General features: G+C 40.5%; 1 protein-coding gene across 1 annotated transcript in view; it reads left to right on the forward strand.

Annotated features, from left to right (window-relative positions):
* Positions 1–26,189, forward strand: part of LOC141443917 (probable multidrug resistance-associated protein lethal(2)03659) — a 53,786-nt gene extending 27,597 nt beyond the window's left edge. The window contains 14 exon segments of the mRNA XM_074109296.1: positions 383–487; positions 489–534; positions 1,283–1,392; positions 1,566–1,692; positions 2,695–2,804; positions 9,032–9,146; positions 10,029–10,218; positions 12,540–12,726; positions 14,886–15,058; positions 15,719–15,835; positions 17,657–17,759; positions 19,747–19,856; positions 22,988–23,087; positions 24,571–26,189. Coding sequence (XP_073965397.1) covers positions 383–487; positions 489–534; positions 1,283–1,392; positions 1,566–1,692; positions 2,695–2,804; positions 9,032–9,146; positions 10,029–10,218; positions 12,540–12,726; positions 14,886–15,058; positions 15,719–15,835; positions 17,657–17,759; positions 19,747–19,856; positions 22,988–23,087; positions 24,571–24,612 — 1,635 coding nt within the window. The 3' untranslated portion in view covers positions 24,613–26,189.
* Positions 26,190–26,828: the final 639 nt, after the last annotated feature.

The following is a 26,828-nucleotide window of genomic DNA, read 5'->3' on the forward strand; positions in this document are numbered from 1 at the left end:
TTTGTAACTTGGACCGTATCGATCTTTTTGTAGTTGACTGTATAATATTTGTATCGCATTGTATTTTTCCGGAGCCGTGGTGGCCGAGCGGTCCGACCTATCGCCTCTCAAGCAGAGGATCGTTGGTTCAAACCCCGGCTCGCACCTCTTGAGTTTTTCCAAATTGCGAAATTACATTTGAAATTTACCACGAGCTTTACGGTGAAAAAAAAATGAAAGAAGCAATTCAATGGTGTGTGTGAAGTTCCCAATCCACAGTGGCCCGCGTGGGAACTACGGCCCAAGCCCTCTCATTCTGAGAGGAGGCCTGTGCCCAGCAGTGGACGTATATAGGCTGCGATGATGATGATGATGGTGATTGTATTGTTATGTCTGTCCACAGTTCTTCCTGGAGGTAGTATCCATTCTCATAGTGGTATGTTTGGTGAACTGGTGGCTCCTCCTGCCCACTGCCTTCGTCGCGTGCCTCCTGTTCCTGATGCGGGCCTGTTCCTCTCAGTACCAGTCGGGAGCTCAAGAGGATCGAGGCCATAGGTGAGTCGATGCTCCGCCCGGCGGAGCTCCTGTTCCTTGCTATAATGATTTGTGTAAACTTAGCTCCAAAGAATCTTCCGGTTGATTTTTTTTTCTTTACAAGCAACACGTGGTACTATTACTATACAGGGTTGATTCCGGGGTCCTAAGCCGGAGTGAAAGGGGTGAAGGGGAGATTCACACTGAGCAACTTTTACTATGGAACCAGCCACGAAATGGCAAAAAAAATCTGCTATTCCATACATTTCGGATAGTTAGCGATCTTGATTAGATGTTTTTTTTTCGCGATTTTGGGCTGGTCCCATAGTAAAAGTTGCTCAGTGTGAATCTCCCCATCACCCCTTTCACTCCTGCCGATAAACCCGTAATCACCCAGTATATGCAAAAAGATAGTTTATAACCTACTTTTTATCTCGATATTCCTACGAGATAGGGATAAAATCTCGAAATAACAACCGCTCGGCTTAAAGTCATGAAATTTGGTATATTGCTGGGCCTCTGGAATAAAACAGGCCACTTTTAGCCGATATTATCATGGGTAAGTATGTGGGTGGATAAAATCTTGAAATTTCATACGCTGGGTTTGGAGTCTTGTTACAGCCACCATGAACACCACGATATAAATTTATGGGAATTACCAGGGGAATTTTGTGAAATCCCGGAATTTCAATTCTATCTAACTACCAGATCGAATAGTTAACGCGTGCGAAGCCGTGGGTAAACTCTAGTTTAACTATATCCTTTGCAGCACGCAGCCAGTCTTTAAACCACGCGACGGCCACGGTGTCCGGTCTAACAACTATACGGTCGACGCGCGCCGCGCCCGTCATCATTGCGCGGGAGTTCGACAAACTACAGGTGTGTATAAATTTAATACATACATACATAATAATACATAATACATATTCGTGCAAAATTACAGCTCTCTAGCAAAGCCGCGGACGGACGGACAGACACTGTTGTTCTATCCTCATTAACTCATTCGCTCTAAATTTTACTTTTAAAATGATGCGGCCGGTATTTGCCCCCAGGATCTCCACAGCTCAGCGTGGACTTTGGTGCTGAACACGAACCGAGCGTTCGGCTTTTGGATGGACATGATCTGCTGCCTCTATCTGGCGTGCGTCACGTTTAGCTTCTTCTTCTTCGCCAGTGAAGGTAATAATAACAATACAATACTCGTGCATTACGATATTTGGCTGTTTTTTTAAATTTAATTTATAGCTTTAAGCTTGACATTTCATTTTATCGAACGGAAAAACAATTTCTAAGTTACCTTTACATAGAACAGAGTTACAAAGGTTTTTAAATTCAAAATTAGACCGAGAAAGGCATATTTGCTTGTGTGTTGTTGTTGGTACACCTGAAAAGGTAGAGGGTTGGGGTATCTGTTCTATGAAATTATCTAATCGTTTACTAATTGACTTTAAAAAAAAAACTTTTTTTTTTATTTCCGAAGCTAATGACGAATGGAAGAAGAAAAGTGAAGACTTTGCCAACCAGTAGAACACCGTTAAAAAAAAAACTTTTTCACTTCTCATGCTCGTAAAGTCGGTATTTAATATTATTTCATGCGAGAGTGGGATGGACAATGCGATGCGAGCTTCGATTTGCGAATTTTTTAGAAGCCCTACAGATATCACACAACGTCATTGATGTTTTTCGTATTCGATCGACATTCGTTACTTTACTCGTATTGTGATCGGATGTGTTCAGTGCGTTTTCATGCTGGATATTAGGCGATGTAAAATCACTTTTTACGCTCTAGTGCATAAAGTAAATCGTGTAAGACCAAGGCAATCAGGTGTCAACAAGCCACAAACAAAAAAGTTTCTATGTATTTTATTTAATAATTTTTATTTTATGTAGAACTACAAATTGATTAAATCAAACGAAATTAATCAATAAAACTAAATATTAATAATTATAATTATAATAAGTATATCAATGCATGAAAAATTAAAGGTACCTAGTAAGTGAACAATTGTTTCCACTGTTGCTATTTCATATCCTCTCAATCGAAGTGAAAAGCAGAGTGTAAAACTCTAGCATTAAACCTATTTTCCCCTCGACGTGACGGCGAGGGTGGCTATATGAACGTCTCGGGTGAAATGGCTCGTTTTATGCTCTCGTTGTACAATCTACTGTTTTTTTTTTCAGACACGATCGGTGGCAACGTTGGTCTGGCCATAACGCAGGTGATCGGTTTGGTCGGCATGTGCCAGTACGGCATGCGGCAGACGGCAGAAGTCGAGAATCAGATGACATCGGTGAGTTCATAGGGTAAATCGGCAATTACTGGCCACCTTTTACCCATTAACAAGTTTTTGGTAAAAAAAAATATTTTTAATACAAGATTTTTTTGCTGACTGTACTTTTTGTCGACTTTACTTGCATTGTCACCCAAACTACATTTGTATATCAAATTTCAAGTCCATGCCATTAACCGTTGAAGAGTTCTGTCCTGTGGAGACGATCCTGGCCGGACCACCAGGATGTCACTATCAGATTATTGTATTGTAACGCAATTTATTTATTTATTTACATACGTATGCTAAATTTTAAGTTATCCGACTACTGGAAGTTGGTCGAATTCAACTGCAAGATTTGATTGAAGATCTAATAACAAACGGGGGATTACTAATGTATGGGCAAAAAACTTTTCCCAAAGTTTCCCAAAATATTTTACTCAAATTATCATTTGGCAAAAAATCATTTGCCAAAAAAAGTTATCGCAATTTTACAGTTAATTTTTTTTTTGGCAAATTATTGTTTCACAAATAATTACTTAGTCATGTTTCATATTACCTACCAAGTATTATATAGTCAAATGTAATCGTTTGGCATAACGTACGTACTCTTCCCAAAATATCGCATGAAATAATAACCTACTTTTCTGGGAGCAGTTCGTTTCCGTGGGGCGCGCTTCTAACCTAACCTAACCTACTTTTCTGGTAGCAGTTGGTTTCTGTGGTTGGTTTGTGTGAAATGTCATTTTGAACAATCATTTTTTTGGAATACAATATTAGCCAAAAGAAAACGTTTGCTTAATAAACGTTTGTCGTAATAAAACTTGACAAAGTAAAATTATGCCAAATGATAATTTGACCAAATGAATAAAATGCGAAATGTAAATATGCTAAAGATTCGTTTGGGAAATAAACTAATGCGATAAGTTTTTTGGGAAGTGAAATTTGGCGAAAAATACTTTGCCGAAACGGCAGTGCACAAACAAAGGGACAGCTGAAACTAAATGAAAGCTTGTAAAATGAATTTATTTAAAGGATTCTATTTAAAAGTTATTGCTGTGATTTTACGCATTGGGTTACATACTTTCGATATCAGTTTAAACTTTTCTGATATCCCGCTAATATAATGCGAAAGTTTGTAAGTCTGTTTGTTTATTTGTTACTTCATCACGCATAAACCGCGGTGGCCTAGTGGTTTGACCTATCGCCTCTCAAGCAGAGGGTCGTGGGTTCAAACCCCGGCTCGCACCTCTGAGTTTTTCGAAATTCATGTGCGGAATTACATTTGAAATTACCACGAGCTTTGCGGTGAAGGAAAACATCGTGAGGAAACCTGCACAAATCTGCGAAGCAATTCAATGGTGTGTGTGAAGTTCCCAATCCGCACTGGGCCCGCGTGGGAACTATGGCCCAAGCCCTCTTGTTCTGAGAGGAGTCCTGTGCCCAGCAGTGGACGTATATACTTTTTCGTCCGAAACTTAGTTGATAACGGACGTGCTTATTGTTTTTATTTCCTAAAATACGTGTGCTTGAGAACCCATTCTCGCCACTATTTTTATATAACGTAATTTCTATAGTCGCGTGCGTCGAATCTGCTGTTTACTGCATTTAATTGCGATCCGGCAAACCGCGCGCGAGCCGAGCTGCGTTAGCAAGCGACCCCCCGCACTACACCTCGAGGAAACGAGAGCCTTCTCATAATTTGCCTCTCGCTCACCCGTGTTGCCGGACCGACGCCTAGCGAAGTTCGCCGAGCCTGCCGGCCTGTGCTACGCGCTACGAAAATCAACGGCGCCGTGTTCTACGGATCCTGCGCTGCTACGCTGTGCTACGCCTTGTTTGTTTCGTCTATTCTATAGATTTACCGTGCGCCAGCGCAATGGAAATGGCTCAAACTAGTAAATCTATTTCTAAAAGGGCCGATAGTACTGAATTGACATGCCATGCGTGCGCACTGGGGCTAATTGTCGGCGAGGAGTACCTGCAATGTATGGTGACGGCCTGTGGGAGGCTATACCATTACTTATGTACTGGAAAAACGCTCACGACGGTGCAGAAGGATACATGGGTGTGCCCCGAGTGCTGCAATCAACGAAAGAAAGGTGGACCTAATTGCGAAACTCCTGTAGGCACACCTGTTACCATTAAAAACATTTCGTGTAGAAATAAGAGCGACTCCTCTCAACCGATACTGCAGTCATCGGAGGACCCGGTATTGATTGCCCATGAAATGCGGCTTATTCGAGATGAAATGTCCCTGTTGACTGTACAGTTGGCAAATGCTCTGTCGACTATGGTGTTGTTTCAGGATGCGCTTACTGAAAGTACAAAGAAGTTTGAGGAAGTCAACATGCGGCTTATGAAACTGGAGGTAGCACAAACCTGCAGTTGTAGGTGCACTGAGGCTGAGTGCACTGAGGCTGAGCAGCCATTATCGGATACTGGAAATCAGTCTAACAATCCGAGGCCCAAGCGGATATCTAAGGCTCGTAAAGGGAAGAAGGCATCAAATCCCGATAACCCCGTAGAAGATCCCCGAGTGGTACCACCTGGAGGGGCGCCACATACTGCGCAGCCGAAAATACTGCCGAATCCACCTCCTCACGATGACGTCGCTAGAACGTGGGATGCTAACGGCGCTGTCGATGGCGAAGCCACAGAGGGTGTTTTCCGGGAGGTGCATTATCGGAAAAAGCGTTTTTCTTCGGTGCGCTGTACCGCGGGTCCAGAGGTAACTTCACTTAAAGCTGTAGAATATCGGAAGTACATTCACCTGTGGAATATGGTTTCTGGAGCGGATGATGTGAGGGCGTATTTACTATCCGTTTGCCCGGGTTCCAGGTGCACAGTCGAAGAACTCAAGCCCAAGGGTGAATACAAGTCGTTTAAGATTGGCGTACCTCCTGAGGTTTACGAAAGGTGTCTGTCTGCGGCAATGTGGCCCGATAATGCTAGGGTTAAGGCCTGGTTATTTCGAAGAGCTCAAAACCGGAACTCCTTCTCCTGCCCTTAGGTGCAAGCCGAGGTCCGAACCCAGTATGAGTCTGCACGTCATTTATCAGAACGTCAGAGGCCTTAACACAAAACTGAATTTCTTTAGGCTGAATCTTGTATCCCTGGAATGTGATGTTGTAGCCGTCACGGAGACCTTTCTGTCAGGGGCCGTTGACGACTCTGAGTTAACCTGCAATGGATGGAGTGTGGCCCGCCGAGACCGTGCCACTGGATCACGAGGAGGTGGCTTGCTACTTGCGGCGCGACCTGGACTGGAAATGCGACGGCGTCAAGACTTGGAGACTTTGACTGGAGAGGATTTGTGGGTTACTTTCACAATAGGGCTTGTCACCTATTTTCTGTGTGTAGTGTATATCCCTCCTAGTGCCTCGGATGAAGTTTACATGCAGTGGTTCGAAACAGTGGAACGCGGGATTGACACATTAAAGGGGGTAGTCATCATAGTTGGTGATCTAAATTTAAACCCTTTGTATACGTCTAATAGTATTTCCTGTTATTATGTTATTTCTTAACTGCTTGCGGTTTGTATGAGACGAATGAGGTGAGGAATGCGCATGGTGGAAAGCTAGATGTTGTGCTTGTATCGGAGCGACACCGCGGTGTCTCTGTACTCGAAATGGAGGGTGGCGGACTGGTCCCTAAACGTGATGACTACCATCCGCCGCTTGAAATTTTGATTCCAGTGGACGAACTCACTCACCGACCCTCTTCAGAGCGATTGGATCCTAGTAATTTGGACTCGCGACGTGATTGGAATTTTGCAAAGGGTGATTATGAGCTCCTCTATGAACTCATCTCCAAAGAAAGTTGGCAAGAAATTCTTCAATCCGAAGATGTTAACATCGCGGTAAACAAGTTTTATGATATTATTTATGCTATTTTCGATGCGTGTATACCCAGGAAGTTCAGGCCGAATGGACCTTGTAGGCGATTTCCGGTATGGTTTACTGCGGAGTTGATACGTGACATAAAACTAAAAGCTAACCTTCATCGCGAGTGGAAGGCAACTCAAGATAGGTCTAAATATATAGAATTTGCTAAGCTTAGGTCTAATATTAAGAAGCGAATATCCATTGCTCATGATGTCTATATCCGTGAAGTTCAGAATAAAGTAAAAAGCGATCCGCGATCTTTCTGGCAGCACATGAACAGTCTCAGGTCTAAGGGCGGATTTGTGTCTCAGGTCGAGTTTAATGGGAAACAGTTTGCTGGACCTCAGGCTGCTCAAGCTTTTGCAGATTTCTTTTCCAGTGTATTCCTGGCAGATGTTCCTTATCTTGATGTGAGACGTGTCCGGGGAAATAAACTGCAACAGGGTCGTTCGGCGAACTTTGTCCATATTAATAGAATATCTATGCAGGAGGTTGAAGCAGGTATTAGACGTCTTAAACCAAAAAGCTCTATAGGACCGGATAACCTGCCAGCGTATATTGTTAAAGGATGTATGGAGGAATTGAAAACTCCTATACTCTTTTTATTCAACTTGGCACTTTCCACGGGAACTTATCCGAACATGTGGAAAGTAACTAGAGTTAAACCAATCCCGAAGACAAGTGACAATAGAAGTGTTGAAAACCATAGGCCAATCGCTGTTCTTTCAACACTGCCAAAACTATTTGAGTCCATACTCCACCGGGAAATATCTTCTCAAATAAAACCATTTTTGAGTGATTCGCAGCATGGTTTCAGAGCAAATCGGTCCGTAAATACCAATCTTCTTATTATGGGAGACTTCATCTCTGAACATCTCGATAAGGGTGTCCAGGTTGACGTCCTCTACTTTGATTTTAAAAAGGCTTTCGATCGCGTAGATAATGATGTGCTGTTGGGTAAATTGGATGACATTGGCTTTTCTCCTAAGTTGCTTACTCTCTTTGCAAGTTATCTACGTGATCGACAGCAATATGTTCGGCATGGATACTTTGTGTCAGCGCCATACCACACTCGATCTGGCGTCAGCCAGGGCTCAATATTGGGCCCGCTCCTGTTTGTGATAATGGTTAATGACTTACAGTCCGTTGTTAAACATTCTAAATGTCTGTTGTATGCTGATGACCTCAAGTTAGCGTGCGGGGTAGAACAAGAGGCGGACTGCCGCTTGTTACAGGAAGACGTTGCTTCGGTTGTCACGTGGAGTGCCAAGAATAAGCTGGTCTTTAATACGTCCAAGTGCTGTGTGGGTACCTTTACGCGTGCATCCGTTCCCTTTCATGCTCAATACCTTCTTGGAGCAGAGCCTATTGCGCGTGTATTCTCGGTAAAGGATCTGGGTGTACTTTTCGATATGCGCCTCAACTTCCACGAGCATATTCGGACGCTTGCGATCAGTTCTTTTCAGCGCTTGGGCTTCGTTATTCGCAACGTTAAAGACTTTTACGACCCACTGGTCATAAAACTTGTTTATTATGCTTTGGTTAGAAGTAAGCTGGAAGCATCTTCAATCATTTGGAGTCCTCATGAAGACTCATATTCATTATTGTTAGAGAAGGTCCAAAAAGCCTTCTTAAGGTTTTTATTTAAAAAAAGGTTCGGGTATTATCCTTATATGTATCCAACCAAATTTTTACTCGGCTCTCTGGAGTTTAATTCGTTGGAGGTCAGGCGCAACTTTAACTTATTAGTTACCGCTTGTAGTATTTTGCGTGGTGCGTCGGATTGCCCTGAACTCGTGAATCAGACTCTGAGGTTGTACGTCCCTGAAGTGGGTCGGATAGCCCTCCGTCCACGTGCACGCGGGCTGCTGGCGGTGCCAGCGGCGCGCACGGTGTCACGCAGGAGCTCGCCGCTGCCGCGCGCGCTGGCGCAGCTCAACGCACTGCTGGCGGCAGCACCTGACTGTGATCTCCTCGCGGGGCGCTGGTCAAATGTGTCCTCCGAATGTTTGCGATACTGTGAGGTGATGGATGCTAGACAATCCAGTATCTATAAGTGATTTTTGTCTGCCTTTACTTATTGTATTCATTTTAAGTTTCTCGGTGTATTGGTTTATCACTGTAATGCCGTGCAAATGTATTTTTTTTTTTTTAATAAATAAATAAATAAATAATATAGGCTGGGATGAAGGACATACGACAGTTTTTATCCCGGAAAATTCCATACTTCCCGCGGGATAGTGAAAACCGAATTCTATGCGGACGAAGTGGCGGGCAACGAGTAGTCTGTTATATTTACGGAATAATCGCGTGGCTACACTTAACGATTACAGCCTGTATTTAGATAATGTTCTTTTGCAGGTGGAAAGAATGTTGGAATACACGAATCTGGAGCCAGAGACCCCCGTCGATGTTAATGAGAAGGCTTTGAAAACTAACCATCCCAATCTGGACTTCGAGCATTGGCCGGCCAAAGGTAATTATCTAAACATCATAATTTTTCTCAGTTTTCTCCTTAAAAAGAAAACAACGGAACCCTTATACTATGGAATTAATAGTACATTATTGCAGAGGTCGGGAAAAAGCAATTCGTGTAAGCGTAGCTGAGTCTGTCAATAAATACGAATCCACGAATCGCCATTTCCGCAGAGGCATATAAGTATGACTATTCTCAAAAAGTTGTCCACTTATCTGACGCTGTTTCAATACAAAAAATAAGTAATATTTTGTTTAAATATATACAAAACCTTGTGGTAAAAGTGATAAAAAGTCAGATATTCTTCGTTTGATCCAATAGAAAGTTTTGATGTAGTTAAAACGATTTTTTCCTTTTGCACTTTAAAGTTGAATATTTTGCAAACAAATCACTGAATCGAAAAATCGTTTTAGCAACCCCCTTATGGTTTTAAAAGACCTATCCAATACCCCACACTACAAGATTGGATGAGAAAAAAAAACACCCCCACTTTACGTCTATGGGAGGTACTCTAAAAAAATTTTTTTTTATTATACCATTTTGTCGGCATAGTTTACATATATATCTGTGCAAAATTACAGCTTTCTAGCATTGATAGTCCCTGAGCAAAGCCGCGGACAGACAGAAAGACAGACATGGCGAAACTATCCTTATAGTTCAGTTTTTGCCATTTTGGCTCGAAACCCAAAAAAAGGTGGAAGGAATTTGATCGTCAGGCGGTTTAGATTGACTTATCGTAGCCAAAACGTGAATTTAAAAAGTAAAAAAAAAACTATACAGTAATGGAATTTCATACAATTTCCCGGCCGCTCAGAGTAAGCCTATGCCCAACATTGGACGTCCTACGGCTGAGATGATGATGATGATGAAACATTTTCACAGGTGAAATAGCCTTCGAGGACGTCTCATTGGAATACGAGAAGCCTCCTAAGAAGGAGACGGAGCCCGTCAAGGTGCCGGAGCCCGTGTACGCTATCCGGGGGGTCACGTTCGCGGTGCGACCCGCGGAGAAGGTGGCCGTCGTCGGAAGAACAGGGGCTGGGAAGAGCTCGCTCATACAGGCTCTGTTCAGGTGGGTTAATGTTACACGAGACACCGTATCCTACCATGGCAAAAATATGTTCTTTGTATCGAAAAGTATAAATAAATATACTACCGTATATATCTCTTCTCTTCTTCTTCTTCAGCGCGTTTTCACCCACCGTTGGGCATACGCCTCTCCAGCCTTTCTCCACCCGGATCGACTGTCCGTCTCTCTCTTCCAGACCGGTCCTGCTGTCTCCACTATGTCATCGGACCATCGAGCAGGCGGTCTGCCCACATTTGTTTTCCCTAGCCGGGGTCTCCACTCCAGAACGCGCTTGCTCCACCGTTCGTCGTGTCGCCGGCCCAGGCCCATTTCAGCTTCGCTACTGTATGCCCCACATCGACCACTTTCGTGCGTTTTCTGATAAGCTCGTTCCGGACTCGATCGCGTAGCGTTATGCCGAGCATGACTCGCTCCATGTTACGCTGCGTCACTTTCGACTCGTGGATTATCCCAGCAGTCAACGTCCATGTCTCACAAGCATACGTCATAGCCGGTAGCACGCACTGATCAAACACCTTTGTTTTCGAAAATACAAACTGAAATATAGATGCACAGAAAAAACAGAAAAATAAGACCATCACTGGGAATCGAACCCAGGTCCTCGGTAATCCGTACCGCGTGCTATACCGCTACACCACTGATGGTCAACGGTACCGACACGAATTTCCCTATGCACCTCATATCTCAGCTTGTGTTTCTTACTTAGTCACTTAAGCAGCGACGCTAGCGACATCTATGCCGTAAGCCCTCAAACTTTTTCGGCATTCCTTTGGAACTAACCGCTCACCCGGACAAGAGATATCGTTTCTAAGCAATCAAATTAAGATTGGTTTTTTGGAATCTTTTTGTATTTGTAAGTAAAAATTTGGAATTGAAATAAAAAATACAAAAAGATTCCAAAAAACCAATCTTACCTTTGTTTTCAACGATTGGGGAATACCGTACCGTATATATCACTGTCCGACAATCTTCCTCAGTATACTCGTTCAGGGAGATATTGAAGTTGTGGCTCACACTATAGTTACTAGATTATTTAGTAAGTAATTATCCTTTATACTTGTGTTATTTATGTATTTTATTTTATATTTAGTTATAGATATATTAATGTTTTATAGATGTGTTCTATATTTATTGTATACAGTTAGGTATTTGAGGTTTACATATGCATTTATATTTATTCAAATGTTTTGCTCTATTTGTCGATGCTTGTTTTTTGATTGCTCCTCTACCACTCAAAGGTTGACTGGCAGAGATCCCTGCAGGGATAAGTCCGCCTTTGTACTTAACACTTTACTTTTTTTTATGTAACCTTTTTTTTTGCTTTTTGTACAATAAAGAGTATAAACAAACAAACAATATAAAAACAAAATTTACCTTAGACAAATTTTCATATTTTCCGCTCGTTCATTGATGTTTACCATCTATTTGTTTGCCATACGTTTAACTAAAGTATGAAAAAGTCCGACATACATTTAAAAAAAACTTGTACCCATTTCGGGAATCGAACCTGGTCGTTTTGAAAAATAAAGGTTACATTATTTCTATTTGAATATCGATTTTTTTTTAATGTATGAATGCAGTTTTTCTTGTTACTAAAATCAAAGTCAAAGTCAAAATATCTTTATTCAATTTGGGCTATAACCAGCACTTATAAATGACGAAAAAAAAAACTACCACCGGTTCGGAAAAACCTCTGAATAAGAATAAGAATAAGAATAAGAATAAGAATATCTGTTGAGAAGAATCCGGCAAGAAACTCAACGAGGTATATATTTTTAAAAAGATTAACAATATTATTAAATAATATGTATACATCACAAGTATTTAACACAACTTTATTTTTACCACAGTAGGTTCGCTATTTGAAGGGATCGCTAATGCGGATCGGAATTATTTCCAAATATCCCTGTCCATGATATAATCATTAACTTTATAATACGCCTTAGATATTAATGTCTTCTTGACAATAGATCTGAATTTTGTATCTGTTTCATTTATAATATTTTTTGGAATTTTATTAAAACGTATGCAATTTCCCAGAAACGACTCTTTGGTTTTAGCCAGTCTGTAAGATGGAAATTTAAGCTTCCCTGTGTTTCTAGTAGCCTTTGGCTTATCGACGTTAGTGGGAAATCCACATATGTTCTTCCTTACATACATGATTATTTCAAAAACAATAAAATCGATAACATGGTTCCTAGGAACAGATCTTCGTATGTCTTATAGTTTCAGAATTTCCCATACTGACCGATCTAAATGTTACACCCTGTTATTCACAACCAACATTCCCCTGTTATTTCCAGACTCGGCAAAACGAGCGGCCGCATCACCGTCGACGGGGTGACTCCCGACGAGGCGGGGCTCCGCGCGTGGCGCCAGCGGCTGGCGGCGCTCCCGCAGCGGCCCGCGCTGTTCGCGGGAGCCCTGCGAGACAACCTGGACCCGGAGCACGCGCACAGTGACGCGGACATATACAGCGCGCTGCACGAGGTGATTGTAGGAGCTCCGCCGGGCGGAGCATAGATAACAAACATACAGCTACAGTATTTTAATTCGAGCATGGTGCGGGTGACAGCTGTCAATATGACAGACTAGTGTCGAAAAAAATTTTTTTTTATTCCACTGGATGGCAAATGAGCAAGTGGGTCTCCTGATGGTAAGAGATCACCACCGCCAATAGACACCAGCAACACCAGGGGGATAGCAGATGCGTTGCCAACCTAGAGGTCTAAGATGGGATACCTCACGTGCCAGTAATTTCACCGGCTGTCTTACTCTCCGCGCCGAAACACATTAGTGTAAGCACTGCCTTCACGGCAGGATTAGCGAGCAAGATGGTGGTAGCGATCCGGGCGGACCTTGCACAAGGTCCTACCACCTGCAAAATTGAGTAGATAAAACTAATATTTTAAAATATTAATCATAATCAATGTCATCATTAATCCGATTATTACAATACAATACAATAACTCTTTATTGCACACCAACACAGTAAGCAGTACAGAAAACACAAGTATATACATAGAGATTTTCTAAGGTAAGCAATAGGCGGCCTATTTCGCTAATTTTAAGGAGAATATTAGTGAAATTCTAAGTTGGAATATTATTTGTCACTTAAGTACAGCTAAACCGAGTTTGAGAAGAATGTTCGTTACTTGCCAATCAATTAATGAGTACCGATATAACTTAATATCCATTGGGTCCCATCACTAAACGAGTCTGTGGTATTACGTTACATGCAATATTAAAGTACAATTCAACATAATCTGTCAATTTTCTACATATTTAAGACACCGTATCGTGGGCACACTTGATTATATATGTCCCTGTTGTTGCAATTATCATCTAAAAGGAATCAAAAAAGAATAATAGTCACATCACAAAGCCTTAGGCAGCCCGGTGTTTATATTAGTAGGGTGGAAGTGTCTACAGGATTGTCAGATTCGATTGAATTGGAGTTCACGTTTCTTCACTTAATTGTGCTTTGAATTTTATTAATTGATTATAAAAATCTGATAGGTTCAATTTATTTCGTATAAAATAGTTCTTTATATTCATATTCTGTCTACAACTGAAATGTACTTCCATATATTTAGACCGCAGCAACTTTTTTTGAGTAAAACGAAACGGTGCATCAAGTGTCACCAGCAGCATGCTACAATGAAAGCACTGTAGAGTGAGATGTTGCTGATGTAGGAGCTCCGCCGAGAGGAGCGTCGCTAAGAAACAGCGCTCTTGAAGAACCACACTTCCGCCAAGAAGAGTTTTAGTTTTACATAAGATAGAATGAAAAAGGAAGCACCAAACAAAAATGAAACAACGCTCTTCTGGTACTTTTGAATGGGCCTTTGCGGACCAAATATGTAGAAGCTGACAAGTGACAAGGAAAATACAAACTGAGACATGGATGCACAGAAAAACCAGAAAAAGAGACCAGCGCTGGGAATCGAACTCAGGTCCTCAGCAATCCGTGCTGCGTGCTATAACCCCTACACCACCGCTGGACAGGAATTTAGACACGAATTTTTCCTATGCATACATATCTCAGGTTGCTTATTTCTACTACGCTACTTACGCAGCAGCACTAGCGACATCTATGTTCCGCTCTCATCGAGAGACGTCACATTCGGGATACCCGTAAAAATAACAAATTTGGAGTTGAAATAAAAAATACAAAAAGACTCCAAATTACCAATCATAAGTGACAAGGGTCGCAAAATTACAAAAATGTTTTTTTTTTTTATTGATTGAAAAGATTGAACTGGTCGGACCGTTCATTTATTTATTTCTCAACAAAAACTACAGCATTACATACAAAAAAATAATAGGTACACAAAAAGGCATATAAAATACACAAAAATAACATTAAAAAAAAATATTAGGGATTTTTGAAAGCCATCTTCGTCGCTACCCCAAAAGGACAAAACGACAGAACACCACACCCTCCGGCCAGAGGTCGGAGCGCAGGAACATCTGCTGGTATCATCACACCTGGTGGTCTGCTGGTTCATGACTTCTAATTTATTTTTTTAATATTTCAACTTGTTCTGAGAGGAGGCCTCTGCCCAGCAGTGGGACGTCGTATATAGGCTGGGATGGATGGATGGAATATTTCAAATCCTATTTATTTATTTTGAATCATTTTACAGGTGGAACTGACGGAGATGGTGTCAAATCTGCCAGCCGGTCTGTCCACTACGGTCGGGGACGGGGGCGGCAACTTCTCCGCGGGACAGAGACAGCTGGTGTGCCTCGCCCGCGCCGCTCTCGCTCGCTCCAGTGTGTTGGTGTTGGACGAAGCGACGGCCAACGTCGATACAGAGTGAGTTACATTTTTATGACCACAGAAGTAATAATAGAATAAGATACCAACCAGGGTACTTAGACCTTACTTATTTTACAAGCTCCAAGGCTTTTTTTTCAAACTTTTTATTTAATTAACTTGCAATTTATGTACAGTCCAGGGCCTTACTTCATGTATGAGCCACCATAGAACCATTTCAAAGGAAAAGTCATCAAGTTTCATTGTTAATTAATGCGATGTCACTATGACGTTTTCTGAATGACTACGTTATCATTGACTACGAAGCTTGAGGTCCCGGGTTCGATTCCCGTGTCGGGGCAAATATTTGTATGAAAAATACGAATGTTTGTTCTCGGTCTTGGGTGTTTAATATGTATTTAAGTATGTATCTATCTATATAATTATATTTATCCGTTGCTTAGTACCCATAACACAAGCTTTGCTACGCTTACTTTGGGACTAGGTCAATTGGTGTGAATTGTCCCGTAATATTATTATTATTATTGTTACATTCATTGCCACATCTTCCAATAAGTCTTAGTGGGAATAGTTTTAGGATGTAGGCTATACTTATCGCATTGTTTTAATGTACTATTGCTATTAATTGTGTCTGTATCTGTTTTTCCCCCAATAAATAAAAAAAAATGTCATTTTTAGCAGAAACTTACTGTTATGCAGGACGGACAAGCACATCCAGCATACGATCCGCACGAAGTTCGCGTCATCGACGGTGCTGACCATCGCCCACCGACTCAACACCGTTATGGACTACGACCGCGTCATCGTCATGGACAGGTCAGCCGTCTCACTTACTATTTACCTGGGTCAATGAACTTTTTAGTGTATGTCATGTGTGTGTGTTGACCGGATGGCCAATTGGTTGACCTGACTACGAAGCTTGAGGTCCCGGGTTCTATTCCCGGCCGGGGCAGATATTTGTTTGAATAATACGAATGTTTGCTCTCGGTTCTTGGATGTGTAATATGTATTTAAGTATTAGCATGCTTAGGGGTCGAGCCATGAAGTCTTTAAACTGTCGTAACTTCCAACTTTTAGTGGATTTGTACCCCATAAAAGAATACTTTTAAGAAGTGACCCAGGAGACGTTACCATGGCAACCTAAAAGCACAAAAAAATTTATTTAAACTTTTTTGTCGTATTTTGTCGGAAAAGTTCGTATTTCTCTTGCTTTCTCAACCAGCTTACTGCAGTTTAGTTTAAAACAAGATAAATACGAATTTGTATGACAAAATACGATGGGAAAATGGGTGAAAAGTTTTTTTTTTTTAATTTTTCGATTAGCCACGGAGTCGAAGATAATTGAGTACGCCAATGACACTTTTTCACGTTTCGGCATGGCCATCTAGATGCACGTCGTGACCAAGGAGCTTATATACAACACTGGAGGTTGAACGCCGGACATCCGTTTGAAACAAGAAAATTGATCTTTATTACGTCACGAACATATTCATCTCTTTCTTTAGTTAGGTTTAGAAAGAGATGGATGGGTCAATCAACTATTTTACCGACACTTTGGGCGTCTCCTGCGTTACCAAATTGTCTCTGGCGTTACCAAAAATCGTACTTCCAACGAGATATTTCACGGTTTAATAGCTTAAACTTATGTAGGATGGCATGTATTCATGTAACCATCTATTAAATTACAGAAAAAACATGTTTACTTACAAAAATCTGCAATTGTTTGAAAAATGTCGCGGACAGGTTAGTGTCGGTAAAAAAGTTGATTGGCCCGGATGTCATTCGTGAAATGTGAAAAAAAGAGATGGAATATATAAATAAGTAATAAAGGTCAAACTTCTTCGTTCGGCGTTCAACCTCCAGTTTTGTAGGTACTACCTATATAAACTCCTTGATCGTGACCAACTCGATTTTTTTAATACTCGGCGAGACAAGTGGCAGGTCGAAAAGTACCGTTGGAGGTTGGATTATAAGTAAATTCAATTTACTGAAAACTGAAATTCAATTTAATGATATTCTCATTTTTTTTTTGTACTATTTTACTTTCCTCGCAGTCGAAATGAAAAGTAGAGTGTCTAACTCGGGTGAAATTACCAATTTCCCCTCGAACTATTGGCGCTCTCACTTCGTTCGACCGCCAGAAATATCTCGGGTGAAATGGGTCACTTTCCACCCTTGGTTATCAATCTACTAATTCACTAGATCTAAAGTCATTTTGCAATGTATTGCCATTAGTTTAATCATAATGAATATAGTTTGACGCCAATTTAATTTGATTAAGTATGTAATTTAATTAAAGCCATAGTGGCCGAGTGGTTTGACCTATAGCATCTCAAGCAGAGGATCTTGCGTTCAAACCCCGGCGCGCACCTCTCACCACCTTTTTGTAATTCATGTGCGGAATTACATTTGAAATTTACCACGAGCTTTACTGTTTACTGTGAAGGAAAACATCGTGAGGAAACCTGCCCCAATCCGCACTGGGCCCGCGTGAGAACGACTGCCCAAGCCCTCTCATTCTGAGAGGAGGCTGGGACGATGATGATGGCGTATCCATATTAATATCTACATGACTGTAGCGGCATAAGAATGGCTTAGCCTTTCCGAGGTCTGCTAATAATAATGTTTGTATTGCAGAGGTCGCATCGTGGAGTCGGGGCACCCGTTCGAGTTGCTGACGCAGCACGCTCCGCTCCGCTCGGACGCGCCGCAGAGGCGGTCGCTGCTCTCCAAGAGCCAGGTAATTGCCACGGTGATGAGGATAAAATATTTCTCTCGAAAATGTCCGAAAAAGTTGACATTATTCTCTACATATCAGGTTTTTTTTTTGACTTGATGGCAAACGCGCAAGTGGGTCTCTTGATGGTAAGAGATCACCACCGCCCATAGACACCTGCAACACCAGGGGGATTGCAGATGCGTTGCCAACCTAGAGGCCTAAGATGGAATACCTCGAGTGCCAGTAATTTCACCGGCTGTCTTACTCTCCACGCCGAAACACAACAGTGCAAGCACTGCTGCTTCACGGCATGATTAGCGAGCAAGATGGTGGTAGCAATCCGGGTGGACCTTGCACGAGGTCCTACCACCTGCAAAACATCAGAAAACATATCAGAAGGTGAAGTGCATAGTTTATGGTCAGCGAAAAATTAAAAAGTTAAAAATTTTGCAGGCGCGCTAGCTCGACAGTAATACATTGGCGCGCCTGCAATCACTCAATTTTTTTTTAAAAGTTAATAATGCCATGGAAATGTTGGCAGTAGTCGTATACAGCCAAGTATCAGATATTTTGTTGGAACTCCGGACTTTTTTTATTGGGTCTAGTTTATTTTTACTGAAAAAAGGCGGGAATGTATAAGAAAAATATTGGGATAAAATTAAATGTAATAATATAATTTGAAAAAATGTTTATTCTATTTCAGAATTATTCACCATTTTTGAGAAAAGCTTTATATTAGTCTCGGCTGGAATAGCAATTGCAATTTCTCGCAAGCTCGTCCGTTTAATACACATACTCAACCAGCAATAGGCTACTTCCAGGCCACGGCAATAATCTACTATTATTACGGTTCCTGTGGGATCAAAAACGGATTAAGCTACATACCAGTTCCGCGCGAGCGAAACCGCGGGCAAAAGCAAGTTAAAGATATTTTCATCACACTTGCTCGTCAATGACGTTATCCCATGCCTGTATACTAAAAGACTATGGCCCCAATTGTGCCCGCGGGAATTATGGATTTACGTATAGTTTTCCTCCCCAAGGGAGTTATGACTTTGGTTTTAAAAAAAGTTAGTAGGTAGGTACGTTATTTCAGACTAAAGAGGTTTCAAGTCAGCCAACGTTTTATTTACATCTTTAAAACTTAGCTATAACCTAATTTTACACCATAAAAATTTGCAACGCTTCATGAAACTTTGTTATTTTTGTATTTTAATTTTATATCAAATTGTTTTGCAATAATTTTAGTAAATATATTTTTAGCATGTTGGAATAATCTCGACGTAAAACCATCAGGGGCTGTTTCACCATCCATTGATTAGCGTTAACCGACGGTTAAATGTGATGCCGTCTCCGTCTACTCGAACAAAACAAATAGAGACGGCATCACACCTAACCGCCAGTTAACTCTAATCAATGGATGGTGAAATAGCCCGTTACAATTAGTGTTATTATGGTAAACGACTCGAAAAAAGTGACAATCAGGGGGGCTACCACGACATTGGAAAATCGAAATTCATTCTTTAATACGAGAGTGAGAGGACGGTACGATACGAACTTCGATTTTCAAAATTTGTATTAGCGGGTAGCCATATTTCATTCAGTTGTTTTCTTAGCGTCTTGCTTTTGCTGAGCTGTGAACTGTTTGGACACAGAATAATTTAATTTTTTGCACTTTTTCCTCGCAACGTGATGAAAATCATAGTGTGTATCACGGGCCGTAAGGGGATTACAAACTCGTTGGTAATCCCCTTGTTACGCCCCTTAATGCACAATGTACTATTTTTGCCTGACACCATCCTATTACGGTCATGTTATGAGACCGTAACTAACCCCCTTATTCATAAACGATAATCAAACCTATTTTAGTTAAAATGCCGCTAAAATTCGTTTGGCCTTATCTGTCACTTCGACATTTGTATTTGTTAGAAAGGGACAAATCATTTGTTAGTTAACATAGGCTTGTTAAGTTTTATGAATAAGGGGGTGAGTATATGTTTGGTTCCAGGCGCCGCTCGCTATCCCGGAGAACTTTGCCGAGCGCAGCGATGACCACAACGAAACCATCGTCACGGCCGCGGCCGAGCGGCGCGAGCGTGCGAGGACTTACTCCAACCGGTGAGTGCTGAGCGAGCCTGGCTGTACGACCGAGTTATAGCCTGACCACGAATATAAACAAAACAGACGCGAGCGCGAGGGCAGCACTTATATAGTCGTTCCAATCGTTTATTTAACTTTTGACAGATCACGCACGTGAAGTTTAACAACCTGTACTACAGAGAATACCGTACTTCATGGACGGGCACCGCCCACTTAGTGATGTGCCATTCATAATGAATGACCATAGACTATAAAAACCGTTTTGAAGTAAATCGATTTTATAAATAAAACATACATTTAAAATTATTGTGATTATGTTTTATATCAAAATCATTTAAAAATAATAAATACATTAATATGCCATTAGGGATTAAAAAGTAAAAATAACCAAAATAGGCACTGTAATACTATTTTTAATTATACCTACCACGGGTTCTCGTTGTGAGTGACAACAAACTGGCGTCGCTGCCGCGTCCAGTTTTGCCGCTTCATAATTGACAAAATTACTAAAATTACCGTCGGAAGTGATAAACATTATTAACTTAACATAAATGGTTTATTTAAATATATAAAATAAAGTAACTTAAACACCTGTGAATGTTTATAAAACAATGCAAAATGTTGAGCAAAAATAAAATATGAATGTGTTAAATCGATTAAAACTTCTTCATGAATAAAATCGATTGTTAAAAGAAATTCAACCGGTAACGCATCAGGGCATCACTGTTTTAATTAGGACTAGAGCTGTCTAAAGTTAAATAAACGATTGGAACAGTTATACGTTTTCTGCTGCAATATTCTTTTCTTCCAACTATGCTTTAATTTCATCATAACAGCACTAAATACCCAGCACAAAGCGGGACTTTGCTGCTCTAGAGCAGAAAAAATGTATGAAAATCCTTTATTGCATTATTTAAGTTTTTTTTTAAATTGCACCACCAAAGAGGTAACACAAGTATTTTTGCTATAAAATTAGCCTCATAGTGTAAAAAATCTAGTGTTAGGTTGGTTAATCTGACGGTCTTATGAAATTTGACAGATTGCGTTCAAAAAATGGTTGCTACCAATCCTACCAAAAGTAGTAAGTAGCCGTATTTAAAAAAAAAACCTGTGTGTGTGGTTGGCCAACCTGGCGCCCATCCGAAATTTGACAGATTGCAGGTATATCTGCTACTAACTCTGCCAAAAAAGAAATTAAAAAAAAAAAATTGTCGGGAGCCTTGCTAAGTTTCTGTGGAATTTTTCTGAGAGTGCGAATGTAAACTTACAAAAATGGAATGAATGGTGCATTTCTTTCCTATTAATTGTTTAGCATGAGTTTTTTTTGTCGACAGGAATAGCTGTAATAGTTGAAAGAAAAGCAGATTATGCACCTCGCATTAGGTAATTTATATTGTCCTCGTGCTTTCTAAAGCCCTCGCTCACGCTCGGGCTCCAAATCGGCCCTCGGTGCAATAATAAATAACTTTCTGCTTGGTGCAACAATCTACTATTACACTTACTATACGATACCTACCAGTCATATTGACAACGGTGTCGGTGATGTTATTTAAACGAATATTTTCTAATCCTTCAGACTTTATCTATGACAAATAGTTTTATACATTGTAAATTATTTCCCTTCCAAGGCTATGGATAGTCTTCGACATATTAACGTACAAAAACACAAAATAACACTTTAAAATATGACTTTAAACTTTGACAGCAATAGACAGAGATGACATTTGAATTTAGTGTTACCAGTGCAAGAAATTAGTTCTATTGGTTTTTCGCAAAATTTGTTTATTTATTAAAGGAGAACCAACAGCTTATAAAACAATATGATTATGAAAATAGTATATGGCGAGGTTTTTTTAATATATTGTGGTAAGCCTTTAAGTTACTATAGTCCGATAACCTCGTGCGCGCGCGACCCTCCCTAGGAATGAGACGCGGTGGCGGGGGCGGGGGCGGGGGCGAGGGACGTGTTAAGACACATCAATGTAATTTTTTCGCAAAAACCGCGTAAATGCGCATTTCAATTGTAGTTTCGCAATATTGAAACCGCGTAATTACAGTACCTGTCAAACTAATCAGTTAAAATCCAAAGTTTTTTATAGTACATTGTGTGTTAAGGGCGGTAAATAAGGAATTACGAACGAGAGTCTATTAGAAGCCCGAAGTCGAAGACTGAGGGCTTGATGAGTCGATGTTCGTAATTCTAGTACCGCCCGTGCGACATACAATGTTTTTCATCACATTTGCGAGTAAAATTTTATATTTCTAAAAGAAAAAATATACTTGTTCCAAATATTGGCGATACTTTAGGCTGCGCTCTTGGCAGGAAGGTAGCTTGCATGTTATGATACTGTTTACGAGCAAGTGTGATGAAAAAATAAAAGCAATTCACAAAATAACATAATCGTTAGAACAGTAATAAAGAATGACATTATAACAAGATTAACGTACTGACGAGACTGCTATCCAATACAAAATTATTATTTTTCTGGAACCACCCACTGACCGTGTCATTTTTCTAACGATAATGAGTAAATACGCTGATATGTAACCAACTTCATGCGACCAACGGATACGCGGTACTGTTTCACCGACGTTTTGTCGGTCTCTGATTGGCTGACTTAGATCGTGTGCCCACTAGCTGCAGCGAATCCGTGCTCGCTACCTGTCGGCGCGAAATCTCAATCTTGCCACTTTCGCACATACGCGGTATTTACAAACTGCTCATACGCGGGTTTGAACTATTCAAAAAAAAATCAAAATTATTTATTAAGGTTGCAAAAAGTACAATGTTTTACAATGGTTGCACCTCTTTTCAAGTATAAAATACCTGTGCTAAGAGGCACCATCTGTAGTAAAAGGTAAATTACAATTGTACTGATTAATATTATTATTATGTTTTATTTATTTAATTAGATACATTTAATTTTATGTTTACACTTTCCTAAGAACCAAATCAAATCAATGACATGCATAGCTTATATACTGTGTGTGTGTGTGTGTGTGCGCATGTGACGACTACTATCAACGACGATATTGAACTTTGAAGTGACAATTTCGGGGGTTTTTATTGTAGCTATGAAACTCGAGAGGTTATTTTATTTATTGTAAAAAGTAAAAGTTCGTTTGCTTACGTTTCGTATTATTTGCAGGTCGGAGCTGAGCGAGCCGGACAGTGGCGGCATATTCAAGTCGTTGGTGGAACAGACCGGACGGGACACCGCCGCCATGCTGTATGAGATGGCGGAAGAGGTGAGGGGTCACAGGACTTATAATAACAGAGTGAAATAGTAGATTGTACAACAAGAGCATAAAACAAGCCACTACCCAAGACGTTCATATAGCCACCCGAGCCGGTACGGCGATGGTGGATAGACACGTCGAGGGGAAAATGGGTTTGATGGTCGAGTTTTACACTCTGCTTTTCACTTAGATTGCGAGGAAATGAAATAGCAACAGTGGAAACAATTATTCACTTTCTGTTACCTTTTACTTTTTATGCATTATTTATTATATAATTCAGTTTTTTTATTTATTGATTTATATTGATTGATTTGATTGATTTTTAGTTTTACAGAAATTAAAATTATCAAAAAATATATGTATAAACTTTTTTGTTTGTGGCTGTTGACACCCGATTACCTTGCTGTTAGACGTAGATTTTATTTTATGCACTAAAGCATAAAACGTCATTTTATGTCGCCTAGATACAGCATAAACAAGAACTTTACGAGCATGACAATTTTGACAACATATAATAAATCGAAACCCATTTGGAGAAATAGGCTTTGTGAAGCGTTTTCAGAAATCAGATTCCAAAATGTGATAAACTGAATTAAATAACCAAATTTTAAGTAATGCCCCTCATTTGACACCTGCAGTGGCCTCGTCACAAAGGCAGTTAGAAAGCAGGTCTAGACTCGTAAGCAAATTGACAATTTGAAATGTTCCTGTCCTGCTTATAATAGCAAAGAGTGACAAAGATCGAACTTTAATCACATGATGCGCACCCGGCCTTAAACAGTTGTCAGAGTCTTTTAAGTTCTTTGAGCTAGACTGAATCATGAAAAATAGGAAATGAGACTCAGTGGAGTCCGCTGATTTTCAGTCTCAACCTGACTGAATCTAAGAAGGTGACTTCGCTGCCAACTACGATCTACTTGTCAGTCAAAAAATCGGTCAAGTGCGAGTCGGACTCGCGCACGAAGGTTTCCGTACGCACGTAAAAAAAAACGAAAAAACATCAATTTTCTTGTATGGGGTTCTTATTTTTAAAGTGATTATACAACTAAAGATTCTGTCTGTGAATATTTCAAGCGTCTACCTGTTGCCGTTATTAATATCGAGCAAAAAACGGCAGAAAAAATGACGTTCGTTGTATGGGAGCCCCCCTTAAATATTTATTTATTCTGTTTTTAGTATTTGTTGTTATAGCGGCCACATTACGCATAATTCTGTGAAAATTTCAAATGCCTAATTATTGCAGCTCAATACATAGAGCCCTGTGACAGACAGACGGATAGACAGACAGACACCGGAGTCTCAGTAATAGGGTTCCGTTGGCATCCTTTGGGTACGGAACCCTAAAAAAGAAGCGTACGGAAGCGTGCGGAAGTACGGGAGTGGAGGCATATGGAATTTTAACTGGGTACATCTTTTACAAAACAAAAACTACGACTCCAAAATTTGTCATCAGATTTAAATAAATGTACATATAACAACTCGTTTGTTTCAGAGCTACAACAAAATGATGGCGAGGAAAAGCAAAACCGAATAAAATAATACGTAAACAAACTTATCTACAGGAACGAAACAGTATTTTATATTGAACTCCATTCGGTACTTATTTTAGGTACTTAAAAAAATCTTAAAAATGTGTAAAACAATTATTTCTAATGATTGAAAAAGATTGTTGGGTTGATCAACTGTTTAGTGTTGTTATTCGGTCCCGTGTCCCAGGAGACATCAGTGATAACACTTTGTTAGAATAATGTTTACAGTGTTACTATTAGCACGCTTAGAAGATGAGCCATGAAGGAATTGCCTTCAAATTAAAACTGTCACAAATCCTAACTTTTTTTAGTGGTTTTCTACGCCATAAAATCAAACTTTTAATATGTGACCCAGGAGACGTTACCATGGCAACACTAAAAACTTGATTGACCCTGTTAGACATTAAATAATTAAATTCGAATAATTAGTATAATTTTAGGAACAAAATTTTAATTTAATATTTTTTTTTTTAATTTTATCTGACTTGAGCATTTCGTCTTCCCGGTACTGCCTTTTACATTAAATTATTTAGGTGCTCAAAAGTGGGGGTAAGATCGCATTTTGTAAATGTGTAAACGTGGGTTTCTTGAGAGGCAAAATATCGCTAGATGGCGTTAGTATCGACGTCTGTTTGACGTTACGGTCATTGCGATTGGGTCATTTTGAAAGCGCGGCCACATGCAGGTCGCTTGACGCTCATTTCCATCGTCAAATCTGGTCACGTGACGTACATATAGCGATAAAGCTGAAAATGTTGAGCTTTATCGCTGGATAAAAAAACCTCATCAAGTTCGGCTAAAACATTGTTTTTTTTTCATTCACTCCAATTTCTTATTTGTACTACTGCCACGACTGCTACTAAATGAGATTAAGAATCAGCTTCCAAGACCAAGATCATTCCTGCAAGCAGCCATCTTGACGCTGCTGCTCGACGCGGCGACTTGACGCTACTTTTTCGAGTCGCGTGTAATTCAAAGGACTGGGCACGGACGCTGCAATTATTTCAAAGTCAAAGTCAAAGTCAAAATATCTTTATTCAATTTAGGCTATAACAAGCACTTATGAATGTCAAAAAAAATCTACCACCGGTTCGGAAAAACCTCTGCTGAGAAGAATCCGGCAAAAACTCAACGAGGTATATATTTTTTTTTTTTGCACAAGTGGGGGTGGAGAGACAGCCTTGTGTGAATGCGGCGTAGAGATCCAAGCCATGGAGCACGTAATCCAGCGTTGCCCTCTGCACTCGTACTCAGGGCCGCCGGAGGACCTACTGCACCTCGCATCGGACGCAGTTGCGTGGCCCAACACCCTGAATTTTGACATTTAGCATGTTGTATCGTTATTGTTTTTGTATTTTGTAACTTTGTGTGTATGTACCTATATATTATAATAATAATAATAAAGCCCTTCTATTCTGAATTCTCTACAACTTCAGCAGTACGTGTTTAAGTGTTCTATTCTATATTATGTCTCTGAATTCACCGTGCCTCTTGGCATAGGCCTCCTCCAGCTCTCTCCAGTCTCCACTGAGCTCTGTCTTCTGCTACCCTAGTCCAGTAAGGTCCCAGTGTTAGGCGGATGTCGTCGGTCCATCTTGTTTTGGCGCCCCTTCTTCTACAGTCCTCTCTTGGGTACCATAAGTTACTTGTTTGCTTATAAGCCTATTTTAAATGTATGCCATACGATTAAATAAATAAATGTCGAAGTCCAGTCAGTTTTGCAGGTGGTAGGACCTTGTGCAAGGTCCGCCCGGATTTGCTACCACCATCTTGCTCGCTAATCCTGCCGTGAAGCAGCAGTGCTTGCTTTTCGGCGTGTAGAGTAAGACAGCCGGTGAAATTACTGGCACTTGAGGTATCCCATCTTAGGCCTCTAGGTTGGCAACGCATCTGCAATCCCCTAGTGTTGCAGGTGTCTATGGGCGGTGGTGATCTCTTACCATCAGGAGACCCACTTGCTCGTTTGCCATCCAGTCGAAAAAAAAAAAAAAAAAAAAAGTCCAACGAAGCTGGCGATACTAACGCCATCTAGTACCTCACCTACCGAAATACAATTTTGAATCCAACGAATTTATATTAGAATGTTCTGTCAATTTATGAATTTATGTCAATTTCAACGCTATACGATGTCAATTTTATGGTTTAATATGGTTTCAGTGAGAAATGTACGCACTGACTGGGTGACTCTAGAATCCATGTGGAATCGCTATTTGTTATAATT

Source organism: Choristoneura fumiferana, chromosome 28 (genome assembly GCF_025370935.1).
Source record: "Choristoneura fumiferana chromosome 28, NRCan_CFum_1, whole genome shotgun sequence".
NCBI lineage: Eukaryota > Metazoa > Arthropoda > Insecta > Lepidoptera > Tortricidae > Choristoneura > Choristoneura fumiferana.